This window comes from Charadrius vociferus, unplaced genomic scaffold (genome assembly GCF_000708025.1).
Source record: "Charadrius vociferus isolate BGI_N301 unplaced genomic scaffold, ASM70802v2 scaffold125, whole genome shotgun sequence".
Classification (NCBI taxonomy): Eukaryota; Metazoa; Chordata; class Aves; order Charadriiformes; family Charadriidae; genus Charadrius; species Charadrius vociferus.
The window spans coordinates 3,379,545-3,401,392 of NW_009649036.1; the positions used below are offsets into that span (position 1 = coordinate 3,379,545).

The following is a 21,848-nucleotide window of genomic DNA, read 5'->3' on the forward strand; positions in this document are numbered from 1 at the left end:
TGTAAACTGCCTCATAGATAAACCCATGATTTTAAGAACAGTGAAAACTTCGGCAGTTTATGCTAAGGTTTTTCTTGTGCCCCCCTTCCACCTTCCCCCCAGTAACTGCCTAAGTCTGCATTTATTTTTTTTTTTAATTTTTTTAAGCATTTTCAGGCAGAATTGTTCTGCCATTTTCGGCAGTGAGTTTAGAGAAAGTTGCTTTGCCTAGGATGAGAAAGTTGAAGAATCTTTTCTTTGTAAAGATGTGTCTTTTTGAAGCACTGTTACATGGACACGCAACTGGTTGAGGGAGACAAAGCCCTTTTCATGAAAGTCTATTCTGCTTATCCCAGTGAAAATCCACCCAGACTTAGCTACATTTGGAAGTCTTTGGAAGGATACAGTTCAGTGTTCTCAGGAGAAGCAGCATCTGGTCACAACTTTTCCAAAAGATTTTGTGTATACTGGGGAATGTTTTTTTCCTGTCATTGCGAAGTTCTTTCAGTTCAGTTCTTTGGGGATGGGAAATGCAACAATTAAAGATGCAGCCTTACTCAAATGCTTTGGAGCGTATGTGTTATGATATAGGTTTTAATTGGAATGATTGCATACGTTTTTCCTTCATCAGTCACCTACTGAGTAGTACTAAGTGATCTGGAAAACAGTCAAGTGAGACAAATGTTCTAAAGACTAGTTTGTCTCCTCTTGATGTAGATGCCTAAAGTAGGACAGCGGAAACATGTTTTTAAATACCAGTTTTCTCAGGTGGTTGTATGGCAAGTTTAAGCCTCTAGTTCAGGTGTAGCTTCTTCAGGTCTCCTCTACAGATCCCTGCGTTTTGGTGCCGTGAATCCCAGCGTAGGTTTCTCAGATCGGCCTCTCCAGTGTAATGGAGGCTTTCAACCTCCATTTCTTTGATCCTCATTTATTTATCTATACAGTGGGGGAAACACCATGCTTTTGCTCTAAAGGGTGGTTATAAGATAAAATCATTAATAAACGTGTGTTGTGATGAATATTCAGAGGCTGCACCATACAATAGCTCTCCCCCACCACCTATGCTTAGAGAAGGATGAGAACACTGTTTAGTAATTAAGGCATGAGCATGAAAAAAAAAAAAGACTGTTTCTGCTCATTAAATAGTCGCTGTCTACCTTCCGCATGAGGCTCTTGAAGAAGGAAGAATATGTGATTATTTAATTAAAGAAGAGAGGTAAAATAAAGTTCATCCAGGCAATATTAATTCTGGGGTTCATTAAGTTTGAAGTGCTTTGTGCCCACATGGTGACCGTAATATTTTCCTTTTAATGTCATTCTGTTTGTAAACAGACACTTCTGAGCTTTTTTTTTTATGTGCATGTATTTTTATAATGATTTATATTGATGTTCTGCTGATTTTAATCAACTCCTAGTTCATTTGGGTTTTTACAATTTGCATAAGCAGTCTTTCTCTTACCATCAGCTCAGCAACATTGAATGGAATAGCTTTCTTCTGAGCACCGTGATCTCTAAATTTTCAAGGGCTTTACAGCTTAGGTAAATTTGGGTGTATTTTCACTGGTATAAAAAAAAAAAAAAAGAAAAAAAACCCACACACACGGAAAAGGCTTTTCACAGTTTCTCCTTTATACAAATTCAGTAATTACTGAATTACAAATCTATGTACCTTATGAGCACTGGAACATCTTCAAAAAGAAAAAAGCCATCACAAAGGGGCATGAGAGGACCTGGAGTCCCTCCGAGCCTGGCAGCGGGAGCTGCTCTGGCAGGAGATAGACGGCTTGTCCTGCCGCAAAGGAGTAGGCATATAGGAACCTTGCAAGGGTGACCCTGGCAGAGCGCTGGCAGGCTGCCTGCTGCGGGAGCAGGTAAAAAAGCGCGCTCCTCATTGCTGGGACTCTGTCAGTTACGGGGTGCTTGGGTTTCTAGAGGTTATTGCTTGGTTGGGATTTTGGGAGAAGAAATGTTTTTGCTGGAAACGTACAGTGCAGAGAACAGACGATATTGAGACCTCCTTTTACTTTAAATGTGTGAGTACTCCCAGCAGTCCTGTTTCTGTGTTGCTTGGAACAAGCACTGGGAAGGGAAAAGCTGGAAATATATAGGCAACAGGTAAGCAATCCTGGATTACTTTTGCAATGTGAGATCAAAGAGGTTACGTTCAAAACTGTGGCTTCTGTGTTGGATTTGAGGGGAATTTACCTAAATTACTTTCTCTGTTTCTTTGAAATGTTTTTGCTGAACTGCTGGTGAGGCAATACCAAAGCGGAAAGAGAGAACAGTTAATGAACTTGTTTCCCGACTCATTCTACCAAAGTTTCATTTTATGAGTGGTTGGCATTGAATGGCAAAATATCCTGTGCAACCCCTGAGAGCTGCAAAACTCTGACTCTGCTCCTCATTGCATAAATATCAAGGTCAGATCTCAGCCTCAGCCTTCCGCATGGTAGCGTTTTATACCATGGCCGTGCCAGTGCGCCAATTATTTATAAGCCAGCTGTGCTAGAGCACAGATTATTGAAAAGAGACCAAAGTTTTTTGGGGAAAAAAGTGGTACTGAGAGTACAAACTTTTAGCATCAGAAATTCCTGTCACCTGTTACGGACAACGATGTAGGGTTTACTTTAATTTTTCTTTTCTTCTGGTTTCTACTCACCTAATAGGCTTTGCAGAGGAGGGGATTAGACTACTCTGAAACCTCCTGCCTGTTCGACCAAACCAAGTCTGTTGATTTCAATGTTAGTGGAAGCACACCCAGAGTCAGCTTTCCACGGCAGAGATTGCGCTTAGCTTGTGTGCGGAGGTCACTAACGCATACTGATAATAAGTAACGTTGAATGTATGAGACAGTATGGACAGTACAGAGGACCCTTGAGCAAGGTCTAGTCATGCACCTCAAGTACGCCAAGCAGCCCAGCCACATGGAAGTGGGGCTGCACTGGGGTCAGCCCCTGGGAAGCAGAAGTGGCTGTCACAGGCACGGCACCTTCCTCGTGTGACTCTGCTGCTTCCAAGGCTTCAGCTCCCACTGGGGTGACAAGGAGACAGGGACAGCTCAGATACCTCACTACCACAGCGTTGACACGACCTTACTTGCCTTAACTGTTCTATGTGCATGTCAGCTCAAGATGTCCAAACTGTCCAGGGCACGGCTTTGCTCTGAAGCTTTTGGGATTATCTGAGACTTCATTATCCTAGTAGAGCCCTGGACAGATGGGAACTGTCTGCTCGACACAAAGTTTGGGTGTTCACAGTGTTTGTTCCCATCTGTCAAGTGCTGGCAGTGAGGAGCTTTGTGCTTTGTAGGCTTTTGAAGAGAATTCAGTCCCACTCCTAATTATTACTGTTCCCCTTAGATGGAAACTTAGGGTCATTATGCCAAATAGACATAATTTATGGGTACTGCAGCACTTTATATTATCTATAGTAGTGTGTACTTATGGGCATATTTTCGAGGCTAGCAGATGTAAAATTTGGCACACCAGCTGTGTCTTAGTTTGCAGGCAGATATGCAGATTGTGTTGTCCTTATTTGTTCTATTTGTTATGATTAGTCAGGTACAGAATCGTGCAAGAGCTGGGGTGTTCTGAAGAAATCAAAGTTCTTGTGTATGTTATTTCCTGTCCTACTTGCAAGAAAAAATAAGTATGGGAGGCTCTTTTTACATATGTATTTATCTATCAGGTTGCCCAGACAAGTTGTGGATGCTTCATCATTGGAAGTGTTCAAGGTCGGGTTGGATGGGGCTTTGAGCAACCTGATCCAGTGAAAGATGTCCCTGCCCATGGCCAGGGGGATTGGACTAAGTGATCTTTAAAGGTCCCTTCCAACCCAAACCGTTCTATGATTCGGTGCTCTGTGATTTTATCTATGCTTTGTGCAATAGAGAAAGTAGTGTTTTGTATTGCAGGGTCTCAGCGGAGGACTTTACATACTATTTGCACCGTTTGCGGGGGAGGTCTTTTTTAATTGGGTGATGGTTTTTAAAAGGAATTATTTGTGAGTTCCATTCCTGGAATGAAATGCAGGCAGAATTCCATTACTGCTGACTTCCACAAGCATTTTGCAAGCTATCCTCTAGAGTTTTTCAGGGCAGTTTTCAGGAGCCATCCTTCAATAGAAAGGTGGTGTTTGACACCCAGGTTGCCAAACTAACCATAAAGACGTATTTATAGACTCCCAAGTTCTGAAACCAATGTGCTGCCATCAGGGGTGGACATTTGAGTTTTCAGTAGTTCTTTAAGTGCCAGCTGAATTTTCTATGTAATACTCTTTTTTTGGGTAACAAAAAGGAAAGAAATTGCAGAGCCTGAGCTTATGTAAAATGTATTCAGGCTAGCTTCAAAGAGGCAGATCCAGGATCTTCTGTACAGGCCCCATCCACCATGTCCCCTTTCTGGTGAAAATTCAGCAACAGAGAAATCGGGTTTTAAATTAACAGGGCACGCAAAAAGATACAGATTAATTAAGAGATTGGGATTTAATATATCTTTTCAGCAGAAAAGGGACCTGATAAAAATGAAAGATGTCTGAGCATGAAACAGAGTTAGCAGGAGGAATGAGTGCCCCAAGAATTGGGGAAAGTCTTTTAAGCAAAAAGGGTTTAGGCAGGCTTTTGTGGTCTGAACGTGAGAGAAAGTCTGACGAGGTCCACAAGGGGATTTTGAGTACATCGCCACCCACGCTGGTGTGAGCACTCTGAAGGCAGAGATGGTTCTTTAGCTGGTTAGCAGACATTTCTGAGCTGAGAAAGGTTCTAAGGTTGCAAAGTATGAAATTAGGTAAAGGCAGCTCCTAAGCTTTTGATTTTAAGAACTTGGCTGAATTAGAGGCGTATAAAAGAACTGCAGGAATTAGGTGAGAAGAGGAAAATGGAAAGACCGTGTCAGTCAGTTGACAAGAGTATGAAATTGCTTGTGTATAGGGGAGGAGATAGGCAGCACATTCGTTTAGAGAATAATGTCTCTGTTTTCCATTCTGAGGTTGAGAGGTCCCTCTGATTTCACTATCACTCATTCTGCTGGCTTCCTTTTGAAATTATTCCTATTTTTCATTTTTGAAATTTGATTATTCTAAACGTGAGAGGTTGTAAAATGCCATTGGCGGCTTTTTTCCTGAGCAGCAATTTCATGTTTTTCTGTGGGCTTTCTTTCAATTAGTAGCCCAGCAGCTCCAGTGACGTACTGTTACTGGCAATAAGGGAAAAGACACAATTTTATATTTTTCAGTACTGTTTTTGCCCCTCTAAATCTAACTGAGCTGAGTAAAATTAGAACAACTGTTGCTCATTCTACAGCCTGCCTGAAACACAGATACTCCATAATCAAGGGAATACTAGGAGCACACATATTTTATGGTAGGTTATAAGGTGGGCCTTGGGAGACTGCCACTGACCCTTTGAACAAGAGCAATACTTAATTTTTAAATAGTTGTTTTATTATTAAAGAAACTACCACCTTCTCTCCCCAAATATTGCTTGCAATATATAATGCCAGCTTACTCCATTCCAAAATATGTTTTAGGATAAAGTCTCACATGTCATTAAGCTTATTAATATGTTTTGTATTCTAGCTCTCAGGGGAGAATTAGAAACGCTGTCGGTGACTTTTAGCTTTTCAGACCATTATCAGAGCTTGCTAGCTGGCATTGATTCTAGTTTTCCCATAAGATCTCAGATGAAAAAAGGTTACTCTGCTAAATGAAGCATGAACAAAGCCAGGGTGCAAACATTATGCAATATTAGTAGAACAGAATACCAAGGCCAGGATTGTTCACCAGTGCTCTGTGTGTGGTTTATTTATGATCTTTACAGTCACAGAAGTATGAGGAATCAAATAATATTGCTCTGAATGAGTGATAATGGTGCTACCCAGCTGTAGGGCATCTTGAATGTTGTTCCTGTGCCCTTTAGACACTGCAGAAGTCTTAGTTGTGCTCACTTCCTTGCTGCTACTTTGCCTCTTGAAACCATTGACCCATGATCCCAATCTCAATTTCTTAATTAGATCGTCTTTAAAAATATGTAATTAATATTCCCTTTTTTTCAAAATGGAGATTAGGGATTTGTTGAGGTCAAATTGTCTTTGGAGTACAAGGAAAGGATATTACATAATAAACACCCTCCCACCCCCCTAAAATTTAGTATTTAAATAACCATCCATCAGCTCTGTGTGTGTAAGGGAGACTTAGCTAATCATCTATTTGGTGTTAAATATGAGGGAATGAAAATGCCCCTACAAAGGAAATATAAAATGTTAGCAAGGTAGCCTAAGGACTATTTTAGGATGCAGCTGAAGAACAGTGCCAAAAGTGAGCATCAGTGACCCGGTGAACTACAAACCTGGGGAAAGAAGAGGAAAGGTGTTAGTAGAGAGGCACACAGAGGAAGAAGAAAGGTGGAGAAAAGTTTCCCCACTCCCAGCAAGTCTTTCTCATGCACAGTAGAGTAACTAGCCATTTCTGGGTTTTGGCTCTTGTTTTGCTGGAGACCATGGAAAATGCAGACAGTTGGAGGAGATCGACCACCTATCGCTAGGGCAGCCTCAGGGAAACAAGGGAAGGGAAATAATGGGTCCGTGGTACCGTAGAGGATTATGAGTCTCACTATCGCAGATATGGATATGATCTTGCCACTGGACACTGAGGAGATGGGACAACTTTACATGTGTCAGTCTTACAGAGAAAGCATTTTAATGGACACAAAGACTGTTCTTTCTGGATTGGTGTTCGTTTAAAAAAATAGCCCTTAAGAATACAATAAGCAAACCACATGGAGGATGGCAGGATTCATTAAGTACAGTTTAAGATGCTGTTTGACAGTAATGAATAGTCTGTGGGTTAATGAAGAAAAGTGGTTGTGAATGCACTCAGAATCCCTGAGTGCTTTTATGTTGCTCCACTGTCAGCTGAGAAGTGCTGTAAAGGGCATTGCAAAATGGTCTGTATGGAGAGTGTCGCTGCTGAAGCCACAGGTCTTAGAAACAAAATTCATCCAGTCTGTTAGAAGTTCTGCTTGTTCTTTTGGTTGCTTACCTGGGCTCAAATTGGTACAACTGGCCATGGATTTTAAGTGCCCTGTAAGAAATGTATTGAGACTGATTTTTGCATTTCAGCAATCTGGCTTTCCAAAGGAATGACAAATACTCAAATCTCCCTGTGGTAAACCTATGGTATGTCTGTCACCTAAAATCTTGAGCTGTTTCGGGAATGTTCAAACTCCTGCTACCTTGCACAGAAAACAGGGTTCCTAATCCCTGACGCACTGATTCTGGATGGACACAACTATGCCTGCTTTGCATTCTGCACCATCGGTTATCTTGTAAAATACCCAGCTGCAACTGAAGTGTGGCAAATTAAGGCCCAAGTCTGGCAGCAGGAGCTGGGACTGCTGTCGTCCCATTCTGTGCCATACGCACCAGACTCACCGCTGCAGTTTCTAACTACCTTTCACTTGTGCATTGAGTGCTGATGGTGGCATGTTGGTTGTCTCAACCTTTGTAGAGTAAGAACCAAGTGCAATAGAGTGTTTTGTATTGGACCCTTTCTGTGGCTCACACTAGCTCACATACATAAATACACACATACACCCCCTATATTCTGTTGTACCTTTCTTAAAGAAAGCAAGTTCAAGGAAATGGCCATGTCTATAAGGATTTGTGAGGGTCCTTCTATGAGAGATCACTCAACAAGGAGCAATCGATGACTGTCTCATATACATCAGAGTGGTAGCATGTATGATTGCTGAGTGTGTGCTGGAAAAGAATAATTGATTTTTGTGATTAAAAAAAGAGCACAGAGAGAGTAGAGGAAAGCAAGAATAAAGTGTAGGGCATTTTGGACTCATGGGGGGATTCAAACTGATTTCTTCAAACTGATTTGCTGTTATCATTGCAACATTTTCCTCTTAAAGGAGTGAGTGTCAGAGATTTCAAATTTTTTCATTAAGTACAAGAAGTCTTCATTAACTTCACTAAAAAACACCTCTGTGACCCACCCAGCTACTGGTCCAATCTTTGGAAATTGTGCTTTAGGATTAGAAGAGGTGTTTCCTTTTAGGAGGGTTATAGAAAGATATCCAGGTGTCATATGACCAGAGCTTAATGAGGCTTACTGCTCTGAAAATACAATCTGGGTGTCCCATTGTTATCATTAACATTATACTTTCTTGACTAGTCTGAGCGTGAGACACACAGGTACTGGATATAAAAATTAGGGTTACAGAAAAAGAGAGAGAAGGTGAAGAATTGGGTGTACTGACAAGAACTAAACGGACAAAAGAAAGCTCCTACCTGAGGGAGAAATTGCTCTGCTTGCTATCTGTGGGATGCAAAGATTTTGTATGAAGGGAACAAAGAATGATGTGAGGAGCAGGAGAGCATGCTTTTTTGACTAAGAAAAATTATTTCTGTGAAATACTAGCTTCTAGTTTGACAGGAGTGAGTCACAATTACATCTGTGAATGCATTGCTACAAAAGCATTAAAACTTCTCGTTGGGAGAACTGCAAGGTTTGAGGCACTATGTATTTATTTACTGATCAGAACCAGCGAAGACTTTTTTTACTGCTTTCAGTCAGAGAATGACAACAACAACAGAGAAGGCTACATGGTGCTATATGCAATTTTAAGGTGGAAAATTTGTTAGCCTGTGGACACCTAATTAGGAAGAAGCTCAGTGAGATAGTAAGGTATCCACTTGTTTGTCACTCACATCTTTGCTAGAAGGCACAGCAGCATCCAGGCAAGATCAATAGCAGTCTTGTGGAGCTGTGTGTTTCAATTGGTTCAGCTGGCTCTTTAAGGTCAGAATCTGTTTTGACATCTTGCTTCCTTGTCTGGCTCTTATAAGCTGCTCAAAAAAAATTATTTGTACCTTGTGTTGCTGTGACTTCTGAAAAAAAAATAAGAAAGCACTGAAAACCTTCCAGTTAGAGAAGTGAGAAGCTGCAGAGCACAGATGGTAGCAACAGAGCACAGTGTCCCTACAGGAACAAGCTCATAGTATAGCAGCACTTCCCAGCTTTAAATACAAGAAAGCTTTGGAAAGAAAAAAAAAAAAAAAAAAGCATCATAAACTAATAAAGTTTGGATTTCTGTGGATTTAGTATCTTTATTGATTGCAAGCTGTCACTGAAGCATGTAGATCCTCTGCTGCCTAATACAAGCTGCTCACTTTTTGGCGTCCGCACTGTGGGAATCCTAGGTAGGGATTAGCAGATACATACATTTGCAAGGGCATAAAGAAACACATGTGAGGTGATCACTTTATTGGGCTAATTTTTTTTTTTTCAAATTTCAAAAGAATTTGTTATTATCTTTGGAGGTAAGTGAGGATGGTAACACTGCTTATTTTATCCAAAACTTTTTATATATCATATAGCATATTTACATATCATAAAAGTATTTTCAGAATAAAAACCCTTGTTGCCAATGATTTGAGCTGTCAAGTAAAAAAGGTATGCTGCTATCTAGCTGAAGAAATGTATTAGCATGCGGAAAGCAATGCTGCTTCCTCTGGGAGTTTTTAATCAAGCCTCTTGTACTGATTGAGATGCAGTGCTCAAAAGTGAAAAAAATGATTAACAAAATCAAAAATCTAGAGCGTTTTTCACGCAAACATTCATCAGTATATCTTATGTAATTACATAGCCAATAAATCAGCATCGTGTGTAAGTGCTTCAGTCACGGTGTAAATATCGTAATGACTGAAACATCTTCACACATGAATAATTTATACCTGTATGATTCATTTTTCATATCCATGCTTTACTTCAACATGATAAACTAATCCTTCTCTGTCAGGGAATGTGTGCTTGATTATTGCCTTCTGATTTCTCTTCCTTGTGTTTATTTTCCACAGTTAGACACACTCCATTTCTCCTCTTCTGGTTCCTCTAATGTAGTTATCTTATTTATTCATCCTGGATGCCTTGGTTTGCCTTCCCTATGCATTTCAACAGGCACCTGGGAAATAACACTAGGGCATAAGCTGATCGTGCATTTCTCAAGTAACTCCAGAGCAGCATCTTGAAAGATTTACTCATTCTCAACAGATATTTGCAGTTAGTTTCCTCTCCTCTCCTCAGGGCAATCGTTACAGAAAGAACTTGTGATAGGCCAGTGACAAGTTGAGCTTTGCCATTTTCTGTATCGATATGAGTTCAAACCTTTGTACTGATGACAAACGTTGGTTTTAAGTGTGAGCTTGTTTGTAGTTCCAGAAACCACTGGAATATTCAAGAATTACATAATTGTTTCTCAGCACAGGAATGGGAATTGGGAATTCTTAAATTCCGCTCTGCTGCACATGTTTATTTGGCTGTATGCAAGTCACTGCGTTAATCTTGCCTCGCCTTAACCAAGGCATCTAGGACAGGAGTTTGCCATAACCTCCTTCTTTAGTTACTAAAGAAAGACAGATACCTTCTGAGGGCAGTTCATCCAGCTTTCAAGCCATTTAGGAGGAATGCTGCTGGGTGGATTCTCTTCTTTTGCATCACAATTTAAAGTTTGGTTCAGATTTGTGGAGGAGGTTGTTTTGGTAGTTCAGCTTTTAAAAAGTCAATCCCAGCTGGGCACAAAAATTAATCACTCAGACTTCATGGGCACTCTCAAGCCCTCAGGTTTCTAACTGGAAAAAAGACAACAAGAATATAAAAATTATTTCAAGTTGTGGGGGAAAAAGGAGTTCTATAATAATTAACTGATGTTTTACTGGTATTGTGTGTTATTCCATAAAAGCACCTCTTTTCACTTCATTTCTATGTTCACTTTACCTACATTACTGTCTAACTAGGAATAGCACCTTAGCTGAGTGTTAGTTAATCAAGCTCTCATTCAATTTCTTGTACCATCATATAGCTTGTTACTTTTATACAATAATACACTGTTTCACAGTCTTTATCTTCTGTGTCAGAATTACATTTTGGACTAATTTTCTAGATGTAAGACTGAATGGAATATCTTATATCTATCTACTCCTCCATACTGTGAAGCCCCGCTGCAGTTCTTTTACAGCTTCAATCTCAGGGGCTTCTGAGAGACATCTCAGTTGAACATTTTGCTAGTGTTCTTACAGCAGGCTCCAGTACTCTGTGAATCTGAATCTCTCCTGTTTACTAGCAGGACAGTTGGTAACTTTGCTCTAGCGTAAGTCTTTGCTTATTCATTTTTGGGTTCTTCTGATTGTAAGCACCTCCAACAACTTCTGATATCACTTTATTTGTCTCGGTCTTTTTGATGTCCTTAAAGGACACCTTTGCTTACTGTGTCTTACCCTGCTAAGATCAGTTGTTGATCAATAGGTATTGGTTAGTAGGAGTTCTCAGGCAGTCTCCAGAATGTACTTCGCCCTTATCACTGCCTGCTTTGTTTTGGCATTTAGGAAGCAGCCTGCTGTCTTTTTGCTTTGTTCTGTCTAGCACTTGTCTCTCTTGGGCATAGTTCCTCACCACAGTCATCAGTCATGACTGTTACTGCCTCCTGCTTTTCTGCTTTCTTGTTTCAGTGTTGGTCATTTACTGTCTGTGCCTCGTTGCAAGGCAGTACTTTATCCAGTGACAGGGTATTACAAGAATCTTCTGAACTTCCTCACATGCATTTTGCTTTAACTCCTGCTATTTCTAGCTGTCATGCCTCCTGCACTTTCTCCATTTTCTCCGAAATTGTCCTTTCTTTTTGTGAGGGTTTTCTGGTAGACCCTTTCTTCACCTTCTTCATTTAACTATTATAGCTGTTGTCCGCAGACCTTCCCCTTTCTTTCTGAAAGTTAATTTAGCATCCTTCTGTAACCTACTCACTTCAGTTCCTGTTTTTTTCAGATAATTTCCTACATTTTTTTATTAATTCTGTTTCTTTGGCATGCCTGTTAAATTCCAGGTGATTTTTAGCTTAGTTGTGCAAGAGATTCAGTAACACATCCTGGTTCCGTAACCTGGTCCATCTCTGTTTCTGCAACACTCAGAAGCTTCCCGACATCCCAGATTCACAAACCTCCTCTTACTTTTATTGGTTTTGATATTAAGAGTTGATTCTTGACACCTAAACTGACGCTATTCGAGAATTTCTTTATGTGGCATGTTGTCTGGTTAGAGAAATAGAATAGCCATGGAGATTTTATGTGGGAAAATATGAAAATGGTATAAGTACCACATTGTATAATACTGATCTTTTGTTGTCTAATTTTAACAGATTCAGTAGCAACAGCGTCTGGGCCACTGCTAGTTGAAGTTGCCAAAACTCCCGGTGCTGCTCTTGGTGTTGCACTAACTACCTCGATGTGCTGCAACAAACAGGTCATTGTCATAGACAAAATCAAATCTGCGAGTATTGCAGACAGGTGAGTGTGACAGAGGGCTGGCACCACAGGTCCATTCATACATTTTATTTCTATTTTCACTTGGTTTGGTTTAAAAGAAACCCATCAATTTTTGATGAATTTAACTGAACCGGATGCTCTCAAGGTTGCCGGGTCTTAAAATTAGCACTTTGTCAGATCGTTGTTCCATACTGCTGAGTTTAAGACTTCCAGGGCACTATTTACTTTAGCTCACTCACATAGTATTCAGTGACATAAGCCAGCCCCCATGACTGTGACTGTCTGCTTGCACTATGCAACACAGAAGTTTAGAGGTCTGCTCTGACTATTAAATGTAGTGCTGCAGCAGAGTTTAGTATTTAAAAAAAATAAATAACTCACGGGAATTCTTAAAGTAAGCATACAATATGGAACAGCTGTCAAGGGAAGTCAGTTTCGAGGCTTTGCAACCTTGAAGTGTTCTTCTATAATATATCACTCATTCTTGTGGCACAGTGAAATGGAACTCCTTATGTCTGGATTTTTTTATTGATATTTTAGAATATGACTGAGGTATTAGGAAGACTGGCTTCTGTATCTTGGAGTAATTTTGCAGTAATTTTTCCACTTCATTTAAACCTTTAAATAAAACCATTTGCACCATTTAAAAAATGTTAAATATTTTTCCCCAATGGTCTAAGCCTCTGTTAACAGAGCTGTGGGATCTTTTCTGGGCTGTGTGCGTGTGTGTGTGTATGTGTTTATACATATACAGTATATTTCTATATACATATCTCGATCTAAAAATCCTTAAATATTGCGTTTCAGCAGCAAATTCCTCCTGCATGTCCCCAGTCACCCTACCTTGTAACTCCTCTTTGACAACGGTGCTTTTGGTAGCACCCACTTGTAGCAGTGAGTCTACAGCTCCTGTGTGGGCTTTTCCCTGCAGTAGAAATTTTGAGAGTGACGGCCATTGATCCAGGGGTGTTCTCCAGTTCAATGGTGCAGGATGCTTTAATTTTCTCCCTCTGTTTTTTCCCATTTCGCAGGGGGTAACCAATTAAAGGAGCTGTCCACTTGACTGGTACGTCGGGATGCTGACTGCTGTGTTTGCATTTCTCAACTCATCCAGTAGCCAGTCTCTTGAGTGCAGCGAGATTTAGCAGATAGCCCCCTCCCTACCCCACTCCTGAAGTCACCATGCTAGCCCTGGTTTCATTATTTGTTTGACTACTGCATAATTTCATCATCATTTACAGCTTTTGTACTAATAACTGTTGGAACTATAACTCAAAAAATGATGAACTGGGTGCTTGTGTGAGGGATATGTGACCAAGAGTCTCCTTAAGCTCTTCTCATTTTATTCTGCTGCCATTCACACATATTTTTATAGTCAGATACCCCATTCCAGTTCTGTGAGTGATGTCTTGGCATATACTGTATTAACTGAATTGTTTTTAAGGTTTGTACTAATAGATATAAACTCTGACCAGTGACTGCCTACAAAACACAAATCTCTCTCGAAAAAAAAGAACACGCTCATAGTTGTCATGACCAGTTTGAAGGCAGTAAAACTCATTTTCCAAGCAAAGAGCATACCTGATCATACTGAGTTTTTCCCCTTTTATGTAGATGTGGTGCATTACACGTAGGAGACCATATTCTGTCCATTGACGGCACCAGCATGGAGTACTGTACACTGGCAGAAGCAACACAATTTTTGGCTAATGCAGCAGATAATGTGAAACTTGAGATCCTTCCTCACCACCAGACACGACTAGCGCTGAAAGGCCCAGAGCACGGTAAGAGATCTGCAGCACCAAATACACCTTTCTTTTTCTCTTATACTTTGCCAGCCTTTGCTGAATGGTCAAGAAAGCTGTCGCAGCAGTTGTGTCTGTAAATGTTGTTTCAGCTCCCCAGGTTATGCTTCTGCAGTTCCTGAGAAGCTCTGTGTTTTCTCAGCCTTAATGTACCCTCTGAGATTCCTATGGACAGAGGGGGAATTTTTTTACTGAGAAATGACTCTGCACGCTTGTAGATGCACATAGATGCCTGTTGACTCTACTGTTGCAGTCACTGGGGAGGGGCAACTAGGTACTTCGGTAAATGAATCTCTAAATTGCTTCTTAAATTTAGAAGGGGCAGAAAGGACCACAGCCAACTTCTTTTCAGCATATTGACTTGATAGTTTGTTATGACCACTTCATTAATAACACCTGTTCTTCCCTAAAATACCTCAAAAAAACCCCAGCATATTTGCTCATGTTAATGGCATGATTATTTATTGCCATCATCTTTTAAAGTACTTCTGAGATTGCTTCATAGGTTCGTTGTCAGTGCTTATGAAAAAGGTTTGTTTGGAAACGGTTCCCAAGATCCCAGCCCATTTTCCCCATGATATTTATTTCATACCAACATTCTCAAAGAGAATGGCTTTCCATTTTCAAATCAAATATGTTTAAAATGTCTTAGTATTTGAAGATGGGGGCTGCCTATCTTGTCTTCTAGCTAATCCCGAGAAAGTGGCTAATTCACAGTATTCATAAACTCAGTGTAAAATATCACATGTTGGTGGACATAAAGACGTAACGAGGGTTATCAAATACACAGAGAACAGGTACCTGTGTTGCAGCATGAACTGGTGGTACCGTTTTCTGAGCCTGTGATACTGTGCTTCTGTCTCCTTTAGATCAAGACCAGATTTCTGAGGCCTAGAAATGTCAGTAATGGTAAATGTTCTTCGACATCTATCTAAGATCCAAGCTGTCCCTGGATAAGTGATGCTTTAGTCAGTTTGTCAGTGGTGAATGTTGAACTACTGGCTGAGGAGACCCTAGTTTCTCCCAGACCAGGGCGAAAAAAAGTAACCCTTGTGATAATGTTCTTCCATTATTCAGCTGCACCTCTTTTCCCTTTCTACTTAAGCCAGTTAGAGGGGCGAGGGAGCAGGGACTGATACTGCAGAAGCAGAATGAGATGGAGAACAAATTTTGCTATATATTTCCATTCTTTCTGGTTATGACATTACATTGCTAACAGATTTTTCATTTTTTTTAAGTAAAGATGCCATACAATCAATTTTTGGCTGGTTAAAGAATCTTTGAAGAGTGTTTCTTTGGGGAAGATGAGTATCAGGGCCAAAGATTTGTGTAGATGATTGTATTGCTTCAAGCAGTTGGTTTCTTAATCAATATTTAAAACAAAGCGATGCTGTTGATGAGCTCATCACCGTCACCCAGTGTTGATGCTTAAAAAAAGCAGTACTCTTCCAATGCCAGAGTTAAGAACTGGCCATTACAAAATCATATCAAGGGGATCTGCAAAAGCTAGATAAGCACATCTTTTGGGGAGAAATGTCCCTAAGGTAATAAAGTTGCTTTCTTAAGTTAAGGCAGAATAACTAGGATGTTTACGGCCCTTCCCAGCCCATCACCAGGTGGTGCTGCTCCAATATCATGACCAATTCAAGATGTAACATGCTTTATGGAAGCAAGTACCCTCTTGGAATCAACCTTTCATCAGGTGTGCTATGGCCTGTATGCTGCAGGGTTTGAAAAGCTCCCTTAATGTGTCTGGGATAAGCTGAGTCATTAGGGCTGTATCAGTTAAGCTCAGATATTGGTCTTCCGGGAACATGTTAAGAATTAGAAATGGGCAAGAAAGTCAGTATATAGAATAAATTGAAATTTAGCCCTAAAATAAAATGGAGAGCACTATAAAAATCAGATTTTTTTCATGGGTTTTTTTTGTGTACACTGTGCTGCAAACACTCATTTCTCTTGCTGCCTCATTAGTTTTATGTTCACTGTACACAATCCTGGGTTGGAATAGCTCAAATTACCCCTAAATTATTACGGTTACACATGATAGGATTTTCTTTTACAGAACTTTTTTTGAATTGGGATTATCCTTCTACAAGCTGAGCAAACTGAATTTGCTTACCTTCCCACTTTGTAGGACATTTTTATCTCTACTGTCAGCGTGAAAATAAAACATTTTTTAAAAAAAAGTGAAAGACTAACAGATAATTTCCTGCTGGAAGCAGTCTTTTTAATTAAACAAGGCTCACAGCAACTTGAAAATAATGAAAATCCACCTGGCCACATTGTTCTTATCAGATTTTAATTTTTACAGCATAGTTAAAGTTCTGAAATCTTGCTGTCTGTGCGCATAATCAAGGAGACAGTTTCATCTGAGAAGGTACGATAAGTCCGTAAGATACACGTGGCCATATCAGGCTACTCCTGCTGTTTCTGGGACTTGTCTGGCTGACGTGAGATTTTCCAAAGCGCCGGAGATCACTGGTGCCAGGGGGTGAGGTACCCTGAGGCGCAGGATGGCCGGTGGCACCAAGCGCTCCTCCTGGTGCTGGTGTCACATCCCACCCTCACCTTTCTTACCCATTGAGACGGGGGAAAAAAAAATATAATTAATTCTTTTGATTCAAACTCATGTCAGGGCACAGCAGGGGTGCTCTCAGGGAGGGATGCAGGCCTAGGGCTCCCCGACCTGGGGTGCAGGGCCAGGCCTGGCAGTGCTGGGGCCACCAGAGTCCCAAACGCCTCACAAGGTGGCGTTTGCCCCTGCACTCTCCTTTTCCTCTCCCTTCCCAGGCATGTGCTCCTCATTGTGGTGACAGGCATTGCTTTTAAGTCAGAGAGAGGTTAATATATTGAGACAACTGGCAGATCATTACTCCTGTGATGTGAAGTGAAAGGAAACGATGGCTTTTCTTCTGGCACTGCGCAGAGCTTGCTGTGGTGGCTGCCCTTTCCCCCTCTTATTTTGTCTCATGGAGCAAGATGTGAACACAAGGTGTGGGTCCGACCTAAACAGTCAAGATTTTTGGTTACTGTTAAAGTCCACCATGGGGTCATACGTGTCTGCAGCCATTGTAGATAAAGGAGGTAGCAGAGAGACACAGGTAATAAAGTTCATGGTCCAAAGACTGTAAGTTAGCATTTCATAGAACAGGGGAATCCCTCAGTGTTTTTAAGACAAAACCTCAGTGAACAGTTCCCAGTTTGAAGTGTTCCTCTATGGTTCAGTAAGGATGCAGCTATGCTGAATTTAATGATGAATAGACTGTGCTTAATGAAGGGTGACTTCAGTCATTCTCTTCTAATATTTGACACATCAACTGAAATGCTTCCCATTCTCTTGGTAAATATGGGCCTTCACTTTTGACATATCCCAGACTCCCCATACGTAGAAGCAGAAATCAAATAGGATTTCAGATTTCGTCCAGAAAAGGATCTTTTTAAAGATTTGAAGATCAAGTTTAAAAAAAACCCACAACATTAAATTGCACATCCAACAAATCATCAGTAACTCTTTTCTTTAGTAACAAGGCTTCAGGGTAGAGTTTTTCTGCTGGCCCAGGGAAGTCATTTACTGCACAGAATAGTGTAATACTGACAATAGATAGTGGCAAAATTAAAATATCAATGCAATAAATTGAAATAACTGGCAAGTAAACATCTCCATTCTGGGCAGTGCTATGTGTAGTATCTGGATGGTCTTTTTAATGTAGATGAATGCAAGCAGAAACTTACTAACCTTCAGTTAGTGGTCATATGTATTTTCGTAGTATTTTCTAAGGAAGTTTGCAATCTTAGCTCCTAAAGCCAGAGTGAGATTAGAAATTGATTCAGTACTAAACTTTTTTAAAAACAAATACAAGAAAACGAAAAAAAAATCAGGAACATTTATTCTGAGAAAAAATATTGTTTCTGTTCCTCAAGTTAGCAACCCCTGGTAAGAAGACAAGATCAGGTTAATTATTATTTCATTTTATTTTATTTTCAATTTATTTTCAGTTTTGGACTTTTTTTTTTTTTTTTGTTTGTGCAATTCAGTTACTTTTCCCTCTTCTCTGGTCCTTTTGTTTTCTGATTTTCCATCATCCCTTCATGCGGGCAGTGAAGGTTCAAAGAAGCAACAGGCAACTTACCTGGGATTCGTGTGCCAAGAGCCACAGCAGCCTCCTCACCTACCACCATTATAACACCTACCACCCTGACCATTGCAGGATGCCAGCCTTGAAATTCCAGAAAACGCCTCCTCAAAAAAGCCTTCGTAATGTTCCATGCTTTTTCCTAAACCTCCTCCTCTTCTTTTTCCTCCTTGTCCCTCCCCTCTTCTTTCACTCATACTTTTCCCATTTCAGGCACTAAAAACCTTTCAGTTTTATGGATGCTACACTTTTTCATAGCCATGCCAAGGTTATTTCTGACATTTTGCTCCTTTTCCTTTCTTTAACAAGGCAACCTTTGTAGACAGGAAAAGGCTTGAAAATTCTGAATGAAACAGCTCTTCTTCTATATGACTAGACCATAGTACACCATTTCGTAGTGTATATAAGGCATGATTTTTGAATGCAAAGTATTGCTTACAAATCTTTTGTCAGAAATTACCTGCTACAAAAAGGCATCTTTAAAGTCAGTGTATCTAGACATACTGATCTGCATTGGTCCATGAATATGTGTTAAAAAATTTAATTTAACATGCTTTGCCTAAAATAAGTTGTGTACTATGAATGTACTTTTTGTACCTACAGTGTCTTTGTTAGCTTCCAGCAGGTATTTTCATGAAATGCTGGCTATATTTTTACCTAGGGTCACCTATGTGATTTAATGTCTTTGTTATCAGAAATGTACAAACCATTCGTGTTGCATCATACACATTGTTTTATTCATTGATGAGTTACAGGCATGTGCCGCACTCTTCCGTGAAGACTGAGTGCTGTATGCCAAGTGTTTGATTTCTTACAGCAGCTTTGGTGTCTTCATCCTTCTCTCCTACCTCCATGAGTGCATACAGCCTGAGTTCCCTGAACATGGGGACCTTACCTCGCAGCCTCTACTCCACCAGCCCACGGGGGACAATGATGAGGCGGAGGATGAAAAAGAAGGACTTCAAAAGCTCCTGTAGGTGGTAACAGCATTTGCTCAAAATGTGCAGTGAATGGGTGGAGGAGGGGGAAGATACAGAAAAAAGCTACCAAGTACCGTAATTAATATATATACGAGGCAGAAGAGAGAACAATTGGAGTTTCTGTTAGATGTAAGGAAACATCAGCATAACAATGTTTGTCCAACACTAAAATGAAATGAGTAGAGGCCATACAGCTTGACTGTCTAATCGGAAATATTTAAAGCAATGTTTTGTTCAGACAATCCTGCAAGGGTTTGTCATACCACTACTGAAGTGATTTGCAAATTCCTTTTTCAGCTCTTCCCATTTTCATCAGGGAATAAAATTCATAGCTAAATAGTAAAAAGCAAATTGCTGATAAGCTCAGCCATCACATTACGGAAGGAGAAGAGCTTGACACAGTACCTCCTAGGTAGTTCTAATGTTTACCTCTACACCACAAGCTGTACAATTATTTTTATGGGGAAGAGTGAGAAATAACAGTGAAGACTAAATAGCCTTGCTTCTGGCCACTGTCTGGGATTCAAAGCATGAATTTCCCATGAGTCAGCTATTTCCCAAGCCAGGGCTGATATATTTCAGGCTGTTCCATTTTGCGTATTGCAAAGTATTCACGGGGCCGGAGAGACTGTGGCTATGGCATGTTGTTTCTCAGACTTCATGTAAGTGCCGCCTCTCCTTTTGGCTTGTTCATCTTCCTGTGATCCTCAGCAGCTCAGTTCCTCCAGAGCAGGAGAACTGCTCCGTAAATCATCTGGTCTGGCTAATTATGCTCACAGGTCCACTCTGGACAAACTGAGCTGCTGCACGTTAAAGCACTGCTGCCCCATATTAAAGATTTCGCATGGTCATAGCAAACCCAGAGGAAACCAGCAGCCTCCAACGAAGGCGAGTCACTAAGGAGCTGAGAGGAAATGTTTGAGAGAGGAATTGAGGTTTTGCTTTCTTGCAGAGTTTTTTGTTGCTTGCTTGTTCTTGTTTCTTTGGTAAAGCAAATATTTTTACGTAACTTTTGCCTGTAAGTGCATTTTTTATTTTTAATCTGATCAGCCATTTTTCACAACTCATCTGTTGGCATGTTAGCTTCTATTGCATTCTTTCAGATCACAGAGAGAGAGTGCGTCCATCCATGCTATGGTATCAATAGGAGTCCAGCTTTTACATGTCCTCATATGCACACAAGAAACAGTAGTAATGTTACACTAATAGTAATTTATTTGAATAGTGAAATAATCCTGGATGCAAAAAAAAAGTTCTTTGTGCTATACTATAGCTGTTCTGTCCAACAAAGGACTGTTAATCCTGAAAGCTGTTTCTGTTTTGGATCTTGGAGACAGCTGTTACTTGTGGTATTTTTCAGATATTTTTTCATTCAAGGAATCCTTGCCCTGCAATCAAAATAAGGCCAGTAACATTAGATTTAAGTGGGACAGTCATGTAAGAACTGCAGCCCACCTAAAAGATTCCTCAAGTAAGAAGGCCCTGGGGATGACAGGCTGCTAGGATTAAACAGAACTCTACCTAGGAGGAATTAGGATGAGGCTTTGTTGTAGGGTAGTTTATTATGCATTTGCATTGTGAGGTCTGAATGTAGAGCATTACAAAATACATGGAGCTGGCCCCATCACCAAGTCAGTCTGTGCCTCACTACATCGGCAGCCCTGAATCAGAGCTGTCTTTGGAGGAACTGGCTGGCCAACCAGGCTTGCTTGCCCTTTCTGTGAGCTTGCTTGACCTTTCTGTGAGCCTGCTTTTCAGTCCACGCAGGGTTTCTTATTACTGTTGCTAGACTTATACCGGTACTTGTGACTGCCAACTTGAGAGTCCCACACTGGACTGAATGTGCTACAGGTGACCATGATAGAGAATGTCTGGTCCTGTACCCTTCCACCATCCATCAACAGGACTTGGAAAACCTTGCCCCTCTCCCTTTGTGGGAGACTCATGAGAACCAAGTAGCATCGATTGCTGTCCTTTTCACAGAAAAGGAATAGCGTGCTCTCTTAATTTTAGTGATCTTTTTTTCTTTAATCTAATTGGATCATTTGAGGGCTTTATTAATATAACTTTCAATGAATCTTTTAGGATGTCCTTTAGGAAGAAAAGGATGTATTGCTGAAGGGGGCTGTAAAGTTTATATTGCCAATTATTTAGGAAAACCTGCACAACTTAATGCGATCGTGCCAAAATTCATGATGATGAAGTGTGATGGTATAGGGGGTTACAAGATTTTATAGCCATGATTTTGTGATCATTGCATTAGTTACACAGATCTTTCCAAACATGTGGCTATAAAAATTGAAGGCATGCCTTGCGGTCGTGCTTTATTTATGCCACTTGTTTTCCATTTTTATTCTTCCGCTGCGTTTTTTGTTTTTAAATTATGGTATTCATTGTGGAAACACTTAAATTATTATTTGATCGGTGTTTAAATCCTGAAGTATTTTGTAATAGCTCCATATTAGTACTTGAAAGTGAGACACAATTTTATACCAACTTACATGATAGTTGCTAGGGCTGCATATCTGACAGAAGTTAGAGAACATCTTAGACGTGCATGGGTGCTGTTTTCTCAGCACATCCAAGTTAGCTGCTACCAGGAGGAAAAGAATATTTTGCATTTTCCCAAAG

At 40.4% G+C, this 21,848-nt stretch overlaps 1 protein-coding gene across 1 annotated transcript in view; it reads left to right on the forward strand.

Annotated features, from left to right (window-relative positions):
* GRIP1 (glutamate receptor interacting protein 1) overlaps window positions 1-21,848 on the forward strand; it is a 232,903-nt gene that overhangs the window by 172,488 nt on the left and 38,567 nt on the right. The window contains exons 8-10 of the mRNA XM_009887807.1: window positions 12,170-12,317; window positions 13,911-14,080; window positions 19,055-19,210. Of these exons, the coding sequence (XP_009886109.1) occupies window positions 12,170-12,317; window positions 13,911-14,080; window positions 19,055-19,210 (474 nt within the window). The remainder of the gene's footprint in view (window positions 1-12,169; window positions 12,318-13,910; window positions 14,081-19,054; window positions 19,211-21,848) is intronic.